Source organism: Mustela putorius, unplaced genomic scaffold (assembly GCF_011764305.1).
Source record: "Mustela putorius furo isolate JIRA1106 unplaced genomic scaffold, ASM1176430v1.1 tig00000430_pilon_pilon_pilon, whole genome shotgun sequence".
NCBI lineage: Eukaryota > Metazoa > Chordata > Mammalia > Carnivora > Mustelidae > Mustela > Mustela putorius.
Window position 1 is genome coordinate 24,537,298 of NW_025421377.1, and position 14,910 is coordinate 24,552,207.

The 14,910-nt window shown below is 39.2% G+C and overlaps 1 protein-coding gene across 4 annotated transcripts in view; it reads left to right on the top strand.

Annotated features, from left to right (window-relative positions):
• USO1 (USO1 vesicle transport factor) overlaps positions 1-14,910 on the top strand; it is a 92,754-nt gene that overhangs the window by 12,521 nt on the left and 65,323 nt on the right. For all 4 annotated transcript variants that reach the window (XM_045079881.1, XM_045079884.1, XM_045079882.1 and 1 more), the window contains exons 2-3: positions 13,290-13,376; positions 14,577-14,641. In XM_045079881.1, coding sequence (XP_044935816.1) covers positions 13,290-13,376; positions 14,577-14,641 — 152 coding nt within the window. The remainder of the gene's footprint in view (positions 1-13,289; positions 13,377-14,576; positions 14,642-14,910) is intronic.

A 14,910-nucleotide genomic window follows, 5' to 3' on the forward strand; every position in this document is an offset into this window, starting at 1 on the left:
TAAACTCTCATAATAAGCCAGTGTCCTTTTCACAGTCTTATTTAGTGTCGTGTTTTATGTTTTTTGAATTTTTGTGCTTTTTGTTTGTGATTTCGCTGTTAAAAATGACCCCCCAGTTTAATGTGGAAGTGTTCTCTAGTGTTCCTAAGAACAAGAAGGCTGTGGTGTTTTCACAGAAACAGTGTGTGTTCTAGATAAGCTTCCTTCAGGCATGAGTAATTGTGCTGCTGGCTGTTGAGTTCAGTGTTAATGAATCAAGGACATGTATTGAAAGACATGTCTTTAAAGAAATACACATAATAATAATAAAAAAATAAATTGCATAAAACGAGGTTATACATGTTTTTTGAAAAATTTTAATAGGGGTACCTGGTTGGCACAGTTGATTAATCATCTGACTCTTGGTTTTGGCTCAGGTTATGTTATCAGGGTCGTGAGATAGAGCCCTGCATCAGGCTCTGCACTCAGCTGGGAGTCTGCTTGAGATTCTATCTTCCTGTGCCCTCCCTTGCATAAATAAATAAATAAATAAATAAACCTTTAACATTTTATTTATTTATTTTTAAAGATTTTATTTATTTATTTGACAGAGAGAAATCACAAGTAGGTGGAGAGGCAGGCAGAGAGAGAGAGAGAGAGGGAAGCAGGCTTCCTTGCTGAGCAAAGAGCCCGATGTGGGACTCAATCCCAGGACCCTGCCTTTAACATTTTAGTAGTAGGCAGTAGGATATTTCTGTTCACTAATTAGTAAGCAGGTTTTTTCCCCGACTGAGTATATTTTTTAAAATTTTATTTATTTGAGAGAGAGCATGTAAGCACGAGAGCACAAGCAGGGGGAGCACAGAGGGAGAGGGAGAAGCAGATTCCCACTGAGTAGGGACCCCTCATATGGGGGTTGTCCCAGGACCCTGAGATCATGGACTTCAGCCAAAGGCAGCTACTTAACCAACTGAGCCACCCATACGCCTTTCCCCTAGAGTTTTAAAAACATCTATAAATTTCTTTTTTTTTTAAGATTTTATTTATTAGAGCAAAAGAGAGAGAGAACACAGGCAGGGGAGCAGCAGGCAGAGGGGAAGTAGAAGGCAGAGATGGAGGGAGCAGCAGGCCCCCTGCTGAGCAGAGAGCCCAACCCCCAGAATCCCTTTCTCAGCCAAAGGCAGACACTTAACGGACTTGGCCACCCAGGCGCCCCTGCCATCATGTCAGTGAGAGTGTTAAGGACTCAGACAAGAGTTTGTGACTTCAGATACCCAGTACATTTGTGACTTTTTCTTTAAACTGTAAGGTGGCTTCCTTGGATGGTTTCTGAGATAGCGAATTGCTAGTAACAAAGTCCCTCGCCTCAGGATCCCATTTGGAACACTGCATAAATTTATCCTGCAACTCTAAAATATTGCCTTTTCCCTTGTGAAGGTATGCCATAATCATTCACTCTGCTTCCTGCTTTTCCAGTTCGCTTTGCCCTTGTTGCCCATTACCCACACTTGGGGCCACACTTGCCGTCCGAATCCGTGCTTACCGGGGGCTCCGACCAGCTAGGCTATGTGAAGTAGCGGGCTCCACCTAGTACTGTCTCATTTCCCTGGTTGTTTCCTTGGTCACACTCATCACTTTATCTTTTTGTTTTACTTATTAAAATTTATTTTGTAGTCTCTTTGCAATTACCTTTTCATTAGAATAAGTACCTTCTATCGTGGCTCACTGCTACTCCTGCAGACGAGAATTTTGTGGGTCTTTCAAAATGTTAAGCACTTTAATATTTCTCAAACTGTCTGTGGTGAAAGACCAGTTGCTTTAGTTGTTAGTCTTTGGTTTTGTTTTGTTTTGTTTTATGTAATTGATCACAGATCAATACTTCTGTAAAATACAATAAAAATGAATGGCTGGGCAAGTGGAATGACAGTATACATACAGATACTCATGTGCATAAAAACATTAAACCGTGGGGTTCTTTTTTAATTAAATAGATATAAATAATTATCCAGTTGTTGTAGAAGTTTCTAAATGCTTAGTCCCAGTTTCTGAACTGAACTTGTCACAGACCACTCCTTTTTGTTCGCCCTGATAATAGCTCCTGTGAGGGTGTTAGCATTCTAATTTTTGTTTTGTTTTGTTTTTTAAAGATTTTATTTGTTTATTTGACAGAGAAAGACATCGAGAGAGGGAACACAAGCAGGGGGAGTGGGAGATGGTGAAGCAAACCTCCCTCTGAGCAGGGAGCCCAATGCAGAGCTTGATCCCAGGACTCTGGGATCATAACCTGAGCCGAAGGCAGACGCTTAATGACCAAGTCAAGGCGCCCAGCACTCTAATATTTGTTGAATGAATGAATGAAATCACCCACTTAGGATGATGGTACTGAGTTCTTCAGATATATTGCTACTTTGACCTTTACCTTGCTAAGACCCAGAGTATTTGCTGAGATGTAGAAAAGTGATTGCTGATTCATGATATCAAACTTCAGCTAGCTTAATCACTACTGCTTTTTTTGATTTTCTAATTATATCTTTTAAAAAACAATATTTGACTTTAGGTTTATTTGAGGAAGAGCTGTGGTCGAATCCCAAGCAGTGGCTCTCCCAGACATTTTATTCCTTAAGAAGCCCCAGCTTCTTAAATTCCGCTCTTTCAATTATTCTTTTGCCTTGTTTATCCCTTCAGCGCTTTGTCCATCACCACCACCCAAACACTTTTTTCTTAACCTTATTCCTTGTCTGTTATAATGAGCCGACATCTTTTCTCTCTCTCTACTCCAGCTTGTCCTTACTTCTCCACACCAGTTTGTCCTTACTACCGCGGCCTAGTTAATTCTCAAAAAGTCAGTTTGTACGGGGGTGCCTGGCTGGCCCTGTTGATGGAGGCTATGACTCTTCATCTCAGGGTCGTGGGTTTGAGACTCATGTTTGGTGTAGAGATTAGTTTAAAGTGAAATCTTTTTTTAAAAGTACGAGGATATTAACTTTTGTAGCTTTTCTGAAGTAGTTACAAGAGTCCTCATTTTTTTTTTTTTTTTAATTTGACAGAAATCACAAGTAGGCAGAGAGGCAGGCAGAGAGAGAGAGAGAGAAGAGAAAGCAGGCTCCCCACTGAGCAGAGAGCCTGATGTGAGGCTCGATCCCAGGACCCTGGGATCATGACCTGGGCCGAAGGCAGAGGTTTTAACCCACTGAGCCACCCAAGTGCCCCCTGATTTTTTTTTTTTTTTTTTTTTTTTTTTTTTGGTAGCTTCTGATTGTAGCTTTCCCAAAGTAAAACTCCCAACTCCCTGAGAACAAGGGACTATCCTGGCTGAGCAGTTAAGCATATGCTTATCAGGGTCCTTAGTGGCCTGTGGTTTAAGTAAAACCTATTCATCAGAACTGCATTTCAATCTCCTATTTACAAAAAGAAAAAAAAAATCTTGCTGTCCATGTCGTTTGCAGTAGTAACTCAGCTTCACATTTTTCTGCATAGGAGGCAGTATCTAGGCTGTTAGAGTGTGGGCTTCGGAGTCAGACATCTACTGCTTGGGTAGAAGGAATCTGGACTGTGCCACCAAACTGGCAATGTATTTTGGGGTGCATTGCTCTGTTTCTGAGTCTTAGTTTCTTCTGTAAAATGAGTTTATTAGCTTAAATGTTACATCAGCTGCTACAACAGAGGCCTGAAAATGGGTCTAACCAAAATGAAAGTTTACATCTTTCTCCAGCTAAAGTCCTAATTAGAAGGCAATCCCTAGGATAGGGTAGTTTTGCCCCTCACTGTGGTCCTGGGATCCACCTGCTGCTTTTCATCTTGTTCTGCCATTCCCTGGGATGCTGTCCTTGTTCACGTTTTTAAAGTTGCCTCATTACCACCAGGTTCAAGTTCCAGGTTGAGGGAAAAAGAAAGAGGACTGAAGAACAAATAACTTCCTTTAAAAAAAGATTATTTATTTATTTGAGATAGAACGAGAGAGCACGAGTACGATCCGGGGGTGGGGGGTTGCTCTTTGCAAGCAGGGAGCCCAACGCAGGACTTGATCCCAGGATGCTGGGATCAGGATCTGAGCTGAAGGCAGATCCTTAACCAGTTGAGCCACCCAGGTGCCCCACATAGCGTCCTTTTTAAACACAAGGACATGACCTGGAAGGTACTAACAACTCGTCGGCCAGAGTTTAGTCACTGTGTATGCCTAGATGCAAGGAAGACTTGAAAAATAGTCTAGGGGGTGCCGGGGTAGCTCAGTGGGTTAAAGCCTCTGCCTTCAGCTCAGGTCATGATCCCAGGGTCCTGGGATCGAGCCCCGTATCCAGCTCTCTGCTCAGCAGGGAGCCTGCTTCCTCCTCTCTCTCTCTCTCTCTCTCTCTGCTTGCCTCTCTGCCTACTTGTGATCGCTGTCTGTCAAATAAATAAATAAAATCTTTTAAAATCTTTAAAAAAAAAGAAAAGTAGTCTAGGTATGTGTGCCCAGCTAAACACTGGGGGTTCTAACAACTGAAAGGAGAAAATGGAAAGTGAGGGACAATTATACTGCATTAAGTTGGTTTTTCAAGTAAGGAATAAATAGCACTAACAGTCTTTAAGATCTGTAATTTCTGAATGTAAGTTAAGCATTCTTTTTTTATTTTAAAGATTTTATTTATTTATTTGACAGAGATCACAAGTAGGCAGAAAGGCAGAGAGAGAGAGAGGAGGAAGCAGGCTCCCCTGCTGAGCAGAGAGCCTGATGTGGGGCTCGATCCCAGGACCCTGGGATCACGACCTGAGCCGGAGGCAGAAGCCCTAACCCACTGAGCCACCCAGGCACCCCAAGTTCAGCATTCTTGTACTACAAAATTTTTGGTTGGTAACTGTCAACTAAAACATATAGACAGTGTTCAGCCTAAAACATGGCACATCTTTGTAAGGTTTGGGACATATATAATATGTTTTCCTTTCATTAGGTTTCAGTTGTCTGTAAAGAGTAGTAATGTAGCACTTCATTATAGAGAGATTACTTATTAGAAACTTCAGCCATCTGAAATATTAGCAGGAGGTAGTAGGCTTTCCTATAGCAAAAATAGAAGTTACAAGGTCCATGTACTCAATCTTGATTTCAAGCCTGAGTTGTTTGTTAAAGAAAAATTATATTAGTATCTAGCTTAACTATCAAATTCTCACTCGGTAGCAAATTAAAATCTGCAAAATTTGAATGATTTGTTAAAAACTTATAAAAAGTCATAAGAAGCTTAGAAATAATAGAGTTTGTTAGTATTTATTGATCATTATTAGGTACTGAGTACTAGGCAAAACCTTTTATATTCATTACTTCATTTAACATCTAAGAGATCCCCATATGTGATTTTCAAGAGGACTTAGGTTTAAATGCTAAGAAAGCTTATAATTATGTTCTTTGTTTAAAAAGACAAGGAAGCGGGGCTCCTGGGTGGCTCAGTGGGTTAAGGCTCTGCCTTCAGCTCAGGCATTGAGCTCTCTGCTCAGCAGGGAGACTGCTCTCCCCCCGCCGCCTGCCTCTCTGCCTGATTGTGATCTCTCTCTCTCTCTCTTTCTGTCAAATAAATAAAGTCTTAAAAAAAAAAAAAAAGACAGGGAGGCTTGTAATTAATTTTAGATTACTATTAGAAATAACTAAAATGAGGGGCACCTGGTGGCTCAGTGGGTTAAGCCTCTGCCTTTGGTCATGATCTCAGGGTCTTGGGATTGAGCCTCGCATCAGGCTCCCTGCTCAGCGGGGAGCCTGCTTCCCCCCCTCTCTCTGCCTGTCTCTTTGCCTACTTGTGATCTCTGTCTGTCAAATAAATGAATGAATGAATGAAATCTTAAAAGAAAAAAAGAACTAAATGAAAAGACCATTTCCGTGCCTGACCGAAGGTATCTGAGATAGTTCAATCTTACGGCTCTAGATAAATAAGCTGTACCTATATTCACCTTGATTCTCATTGGCTTGCGGTATGATTGACTGCTTTGAGTTTATCTTAAGTTGCAACAGAGAAAGTTCTGATTAAAATCCCCAGTTTGGTGTGCCTGGGTGTCTCAGACATTAAGCTGCAGACTTCGGCTCAGGTCATAATCCCAGGGTCCTGGGATTGAGGCCCACATCGGGCTCCCTGCTCAGCAGGAAGCCTGCTTCTCCCTCTCCCACTTCCCCTGCTTGTGTTCTCTCTATTTCTCTCTCTCTGCCAAATAAATAAATAAATAAATAAATGTCAAAAATAAAATAAAATTCCCAGTTTGGAAGAATATGTACTTGGCATTAAAATCCTGGTTTAATAGATGAAAAGCATGGTTATGTTCTTAAAAATTGTCTTGATAGGTATTTACCAAAACTCAAGAGTGGATTTTACTTCTGTAAGTAGAAATAGTACACTTCAAAATAGTGATTAATTTTAATATATTTTTAAAAGAGAGACAGCATGAGAAGGGGAGAAAGGGAGAGGGAGAAGCAGGCTCCCCGCTGAGCAGAGAGCCCCCTGGAGGGCTCCATCCCAGGACCCTGAGATCGTGACCTGAGCTAAAGGCAGATACTTAAACGACTGAACCACTCAAGCACCCCATTTTTAATATTTTTAAGTTACATTTTGCAACTACCTAAAAATTATGATTTGCTCATTAATCAGAGCTTATTGAAACAGGTACTTTGAACTCATTAGAGAAGAAATATTTTTAGCTAGCAATCTAGTCTTACATATTTTTTCCCCCACGTTATTTTAGATCAGTCATCATTCCCAGAAATGGCAAATTATTGTAAAAGGGGAAATTTTCATATTTTAGAATGCCTCCTTTGGTTTATTATTTTAATAGAACAAGTATATATATTTGTATGTAATATGAAAATAAGTTTTTTGGTTCATAGATGTATAAAATTTAAAAATTAAACCAATTTTATTATTGTAAATATGAAATGCTATTTTTTACATTAAAATAAGTGCAGTTATAAAGCAGTATTTTCTGTGCCTGAGATTCCTTCCCCATATTGTCTGATGAACTACTTATCCTTTAATTCTTGACTCAAGCATGGTATCCTTAATATACCATTCTTTTTTGTTGTTAAGATTTTACTTATTTGTCAGAGGAGAGGAGCACAAACACGGAGCAGCCGGCAGATCAGGCAGAGGGAGAAGCAGACTCCCCACTGATCAAGGAGCCCGATGTGGGACTCCATCCCAGGACCCTGGGATCATGACCTGAGCCGAAGATAGATGCTTACTCCACTGAGCCACCCGGGAGTCCCTTTAATATGCCATTCTTAAGCAGTATCTGTCAGTCTGTTTGGGCTGCTATAACAAAAATGGTACAGTCTGGGTGGCTGAAGCAACAAACATTTATTTCTCACAGTTCTGGACTCTGGGATGTCCCAATATCAAGGCATTGTGTCTGCTGAAGGCCTGTGTTCTGGTTCATCCCTGGCCATCTTCTCCTTGTGTCCTCGCTTGGCAAAAGAAGAGAGGGAACTTTCTGGAGTCTTCTTTATAAGGGCACTAATCCCATTCATGAGGGCTCCACCCTTGTTACCTAATCACCTTCCAAAGCCCCATCTCCTAATACCATCACATGAGGGGTTAGGATTTCTAAATTTGCATTTTGGGGGGACATAACCATTCAGTACCAGTTTCACTGTCAGGTAGAGTTGACTACATTTTCTTTTGTGTCTCACTTTATTCAGCACATACTTACATATCTTTAACTCCTTATCAGACTTTATGTGACTCTCTTCCTGTGCAAACTTGTGGCCAGACCATGTCTTCTTTTGGCTACAACAGATACATGTTTGCTGTGCATTCTAGTTTAAAAAATTTGTACCTCATAATCAATAGAGAACCACTTGGTATTTTTTATTATGGTAGTTTATTTTTATCAATCAAGAGTTGATTTCATAGTATTTTGATTAGAGTGAAAATAGTAGCTTTAAAAGATGAGTTTAGGGCGCCTGGGTGCTCAGTTGGTTTAAGCCGCTGCCTTCGGCTCAGGTCACGATCTCAGGGTCCTGGGATCAAGTCCCATATCGGGCTCTCTGCTCAGCAGGGAGCCTGCTTCCCTCTCTCTCTCTCTGCCTGCCTCTCTCTCCATCTACTTGTCATCTCTCTCTGTCAAATAAATAAATAAAATCTTTAAAAAAAAAAAAAAGATGAGTTTAGTCAGTCATGAAAATATCCTAGAAATTCCAGTAAAACATAAACCATTTCATTTTACTCCATTCTTGTTCTTTTATGTTTATAGAGGTAATAAATACCTGTTTTTCAAAATTCAAACATGAAAAATAATGTTTAAAAATGAGCATTTTCTGCAATTTACCAAAAGACAATATGCTACAGTCTTAATTGTTTCTATATATATTCACATTGTTTTTTTTTTTTTTAAGATTTTTTATTTATTTGACTGATCACAAGTAGGCAGAGAGGCAGGCAGAGAGAGAGAAGAGGAGGAGGCAGGCTCCCTGCTGAGCAGAGAGCCCGATGTGAGGCTCAATCCCAGGACCCTGAGATCATGACCTGAGCCAAAGGCAGAGGCTTTAACCACTGAGCCACCCAGGCACCCCCACATTGTTTATTAATGGTATCATTTTAAACCACAATGAACTAATGCTAAACATACTGCTTAAAGTTTTCTTTTTTTTTCACTGAATTATCTTGGACATTTTTTCATACAAGTAAAAATGATCTGCTTCATTCATTTGATCAACCTCATAGTCTGTGTGTACTATATGTTAATTAACTGGTTCTCTGATTGGTGGATGAACTTTTGTATTCTCCCCACACACACTTTTTTTTTTCCCCAATAAATAGCAGAAATTTATTGCTCACAGTTCTGGAGACTTGAAGTCAGAGATCAGGGTGCCAGGTCTCAGACTTCTTACTATATTATGTGATGAAAGCTGGATTTCGTTTTTAGCTATTAAAAGTACCGCTACAAAGAACATCCTAGTATAAAACATTGCGTAATTGTGGGGGTGTTTTTAAATGATAAATTCCTAGAAGTAGGAATGTCTGGCTAAAAAAAGAGTATGAACATCTTAAGTTGTAGTAGTTTTTGTCGTATTGCCACTTTTTTAGGATACTTCTCCTATGATAGAATATAAGCAAGTTAATCTATATCTTTACCTATCATGAATAATTGTTCTACATTTTTTTAAAGATTTTTTTGTTCTCTCTCTCTCTTTTTTTTTTTTAAAGATTTTATTTATTTATTTGACAGACAGAGATGACAAGTAGGCAGAGAGGCAGGCTGAGAGTCCAACGTGGGGCTCCATCCCAGGACCCTGAGATCATGACCTGAGCCAAAGGCAGAGGCTCAACCTACTGAGCCACCCAGGCACCCAAGATTTTATTTTTTTATTTAGAGAGAGAGAGAGTGCTAGTGGGAGGCAGGCAGAGGAAGAGAGAAAATCTCAAGCAGACTCCACAATGAGTGCAGGGCTGACTCAAGGCTCCACAGGGCTCGACCTCACAACCTGAGATCACAACCTTAATGGAAATCAAGACTTGGGCACTCAACCAACTGAGTCACCCAGGTGACCCAGTCGTTCTGTTTAAAAAATCATTTTATTGGGGCGCCGGCTAACTCAGTCTCTAGAGCGTGTGACTCTCCCTCTCAGGGTTGTGAGTTCAAGTTCCACACTGGATGTAGAGATTGCTTCAAAATCAAATCTTAAAAAAGAAATAAAAATCATTTTTTAAAGTGTATAGGAAAAAATGCATTTCAAACTTGTATGTAAACCTCACAACCTGTACACACCTATGTAACCAGCAACCAGATCAAGCACCAGAACAAGAACCAGAACATTACCAGGACCCAAAGTCAGCTTCGTGCTCCTAGTCAGTCTCTGCCCATCTCCATGAGTAACCACTATTTTGACTTCTAATAGCACAGATTAGCTTTGCCTTTTTTTTTTATTTTATAGAAATGAAATCATACAGTATTTATATTTGGTACTATAGTTTAATTTTAATCGTAGTGAGTCATAAGTAAAAATAACCTCATTGCTATTTTAACTTGTGTTTATCTTAACTAAGATTATCTTTGTGTATATTTCAAGGCTTTTTAAAAAAATCAACAAGGCTCAAATATTAGCATATTTAGAGCACAGAAAGGACTGAGAATAAAAGCAAAAGCAAACCGCCAAACTCCAGGATTACCATCGTCTTGGGCCAGTATTTCTAAAGCTAAGTTTCTCCATCAGCATCTAGTAGATTTCAAGTGTCCAGATTCAACAAATATTGAAGAGTTTCTCGACATGGAAGATCCTATTTTGACACAGATCGTTGTATACACGAACAGAGACGAGACTGAGGCTGTGGCTGAAGTTCAAGCTCTGCGTGGTCCTGGGACTCAGTGTTCCATGAGAGACGAAAATCCCACATCTAGAACCAGTGCTTGCAGTTTGGGGCTAGGAAAAAGCAGAAAATGCCTATATACGATTTCCTATCCATACTCTCAGTTATAAACTACCTAGAAAAAACTAATGAAAGCTGTATAAGACCCAAGCAAAGGAAATTACAGTCACACTTAGGAAAACTATTTTTGGCCTAAGATATTCCTTAAATGGAGAGGAACATGCTTCATGTTTTCAAGGGATAATTATGCAGTTTTTCTAGTGGTAAAAAAAAAAAAAAAAGTTTTTGGTAGAAAAAAAATCAACCAGTTGTTTAATAAAGAGAAAGTTGTGTTGTTTACACTTAGGAAAGTCAGTGTAATTATTATGAAAGTAAATGCAGTTTAAGGTAGGAATAATTTCTAAATGTGAGCAGTTAGATGAATAAAATCAAAAAGCAAGGCTAGGCTTGGTTATCATACTATATCTGCTGTATGAAGAAATGCAAATCAGCATAGTAAAACTTAGAAATCCTGCAGTGCAGAAACCTATTTAATTTTATATGACCTTGTGTTTCCTGCTGCTTCTATGATCATTAGAAATCTATTAATATCTTCTGGGACACTAGAAGTCTGCAGAACATAATTTGGCACACACTATGTGTATTTAAACACCACTAATTCAGATACATAGGGTGCAGAAGTGTGAGTAATAGGCCAAAGTATTATTTTTAGACTCTTAGTAAGAAACTGTCCTTAAAGAGTGAATAATAACTTAAAATAGTAACTGTTGAGCTTTAAAGGATCTGAGTATCATGATTTTAAAAACTATTCTTTATCAGATGTTTTCAAATATTTTAATCCAGGGCTCCTGTGTCACTCAGTCAGTTAAGCGTCTTCCTTTGGCTGAGGCCATGATCCCAGAGTCCTTGGATTGAGTCCCCACATCTGGCTCCCTGCTGGGCAGGGAATCTGCTTCTCCCTTTGCTCCCCCCCCCACCCCCCGCCAGAACCCCTGCGTGCTTTTGCTCTCTTGCTTTCCCTCTCTCTCAAATAAATAAATAAAATCTTTAAAAGACAAACAAACAAATATATTCATCCAGTCTGTGGCTTATCTTTTCACTCTTTTTTGTTTTTAATCTTAAGACATGCAGTTAATTCTTAAGTCTGTTACAAATTTTATTTTTTAATTTATATTTTTTTGAGCAAGTTGAGGGGGTGGCCCCAGGGTGTGGACGGGGGAGGGCAGAGAGAGATAATTTTTTTTTTTTTAAAGATTTTATTTATTCAGAGGTACCTGGGTGGCTCAGTTGGTTAAACATCTGCCTTTGGCTCGGTACATGATCCTAGGCTTGGTTCATGATCCTAGGGTTCTGGGATGGAGCCCTGCATCAGGCTTCTTTCTCTCCCTCTATGTGCCTCTCTCCCTGTTTGTGTTCATGCTCTCTTTCTCTCTCAAATAAATAAATAAAATCTTTAAAAAAGAAAGATTTTATTTATTAAAATTTTTATTTATTTATTTGAGAGAGAGCACAAGCAGGGAGAGCAGCAGGCAGAGAGAGAAGCATGCTCTGTGCTGAGCAAGGAGCCCCACTCAGGACTCAGTCCTCAATCCCAAGATCACAACTGGATCCGAAAACAGATGCTTAACCAACTGAGCCACCCAGGCATCCTGAGAGAGAATCTTAAACGGGCTCCACAGTTAGCATGGAGTCAGATGCAGGGGTCCATCTCATGACCTGAGATCATGACCTGAGATGATATCAAGAGTTGGAGGCTTGGGCGCCTGAGTGGCTCAGTGGGTTAAGCCTCTGCTTAGGTCATGATCTCAGAGTCCTGAGATGGAGCCCTGCATTGGGCTCTCTGCTTGGCAGGGAACCTTCTTCCCCCTCTCTCTGCCTGCCTCTGTGCCTACTTGTGATCTCTCTCTCTGTCAAATAAACAAATAAAATCTTTAAAAAAAAGAAAGAAGAAGAGTTGGAGGCTTAATCAACTGAGCCACCTAGGCACCCCTCCATATTTTTTCTAATGCAATTTTACGTATACTGTTTGGTACTTTTGCTTCAGTGGGTTCATAATTTACATCTAGTTGTTTTATAACTTGCTCTTCTTTTTTTCCCAACTCTTTATTATATAGTATTTTCATATCAGTACAGTTAATTGTTTTGAGTAGTTGCATAGTGTTCTACCAAAGAATGTATGACAGTTTACTTAGTTTTTCTTCTTTTGAGGAACAGTTGTTTCTAGTTTTTTTTCTATTATAAATAATGCCCAAAGGTTTATTTTAAAATTCAGCTTGAACTTTAATTCCTGCAAATTTGTTAAAAGCTTTTCTAATAGAAACATTTAATCTTTATAAATCTTGAGGGACACTTAAAATTTTTGACATATCAGCTTTTCTTGTTCAAATATTTAGTGGAAATATTAGGGTGAAGTTTTAATGTAAACAAGTATTTAAAAAAGATTTTTTCAGGGGCGCCTGATGGTTCAGTCATTAAGTGTCTGCCTTCAGTTCAGGTCATGATCTCAGGGTCCTAGGTTCGAGCCCCACATGGGGTTCCCTGCTCAGCGGGAAGCCTGCTTCTCCCTCTCCCACTCCCCTTGCTTGTGTTCCCTCTCTTGCTGTCTTTCTGTCAAATAAATAAAATCTTTTTTAAAAATTTCTTTTTAAATAACTTCACATCTTCTACCATAACCTTGCTCCCCTCTTGGCTCAAACAGTTATAAACAGCATGTTTAGAACGCTCTTATTCTACTAATGATTTCTCTTAATTCCTCAATTTATGTGACTGACTTTTCTTCCACCACTTCTCGTTGTCAAGAGTGTGAAAAATCTTGTTTCTCAGTAATAAGCTTATAAAACCACCTGAATAGTTATTTAGACCATTTCCATGACATCCCATTTATTGATTTTTTTTTTCCCCCAAAATTAGATGGTATAAGTTTAGGGGAGAACTTCATGTTTCTGTTTTGTTTTTTGGATTCTGTTAATGCTGTTTCATTCATTCCCATGACAGATTCAAAAGCTTTGTGACAGAGTGGCTTCATCTACTTTACTAGATGATCGAAGAAATGCTGTGCGTGCTCTCAAATCATTATCTAAGGTCAGTAATGCTGTATCACTTACTAAGTTTACTAAGTTGGACATTAGTTACTTTATTTATTTATTTATTTTTAAATTTTTTATTTTTTATAAACATATATTTTTATCCCCAGGGGTACAGGTCTGTGAATCGCCAGGTTTACACACTTCACAGCACTCACGAAAGCACATACCCTCCCCAATGTCCATAAACCCACCCCCCTTCTCCCAACCCCCCTCCCCCCAGCAACCCTCAGTTTGTTTTGTGAGATTAAGAGTCACTTATGGTTTGTCTCCCTCCCAATCCCATCTTGTTTCATTGAGTCTTCTCCTACCCACTTAAGCCCCCATGTTGCATCACCACTTCCTCATATCAGGGAGATCATATGATAGTTGTCTTTCTCCGCTTGACTTATTTCGCTAAGCATGATACACTCTAGTTCCATCCATGTTGTCGCAAATGGCAAGATTTCATTTCTTTTGATGGCTGCATAGTATTCCATTGTGTATATATACCACATCTTCTTGATCCATTCATCTGTTGATGGACATCTAGATTCTTTCCATAGTTTGGCTATTGTGGACATTGTTGCTATAAACATTCGGGTGCACGTGCCCCTTTGGATCACTACGTTTGTATCTTTAGGGTAAATACCCAGTAGTGCAATTGCTGGGTCATAGGGCAGTTCTATTTTCAACATTTTGAGGAACCTCCATGCTGTTTTCCAGAGTGGCTGCACCAGCTTGCATTCCCACCAACAGTGTAGGAGGGTTCCCCTTTCTCCGCATCCTCGCCAGCATCTGTCATTTCCTGAGTTGTTGATTTTAGCCATTCTGACTGGTGTGAGGTGGTATCTCATTGTGGTTTTGATTTGTATTTCCCTGATGCCGAGTGATATGGAGCACTTTTTCATGTGTCTGTTGGCCATCTGGATGTCTTCTTTGCAGAAATGTCTGTTCATGTCCTCTGCCCATTTCTTGATTGGATTATTTGTTCTTTGGGTGTTAAGTTTGCTAAGTTCTTTATAGATTTTGGACACTAGTCCTTTATCTGATATGTTGTTTGCAAATATCTTCTCCCATTCTGTCAGTTGTCTTTTGATTTTGTTAACGGTTTCCTTTGCTCTGCAAAAGCTTTTGATCTTGATGAAATCCCAATAGTTCATTTTTGCCCTTGGTTCCCTTGACATTAGTTACTTTAATATCTTTTTTTTTTATGTAGAAATACCGCTTGGAAGTGGGTATACAAGCTATGGAACATCTTATCCATGTATTACAAACAGATCGGTAAGTTTCTTTTTAATGATTTTTCTCCCTAATTTTTCTTGCAATTTTAATTAATTTGTTTTAGAGTCACTATTCTAGAAATGATTAACTTTAAAAATTAAGATCATTAAACTTAATAATCTTATTTCAATAAATATTGGACACAAGGTGCAAACCACTGTTCTAGTAAGCATAAGAGAGGTATAATCTCAAGGTTTGAAATCTTTCCATTATATAAAAATGAAATGAAGTGACTTCTCATTAAAAGGTGAAGATTTGGGGCGCCTGGG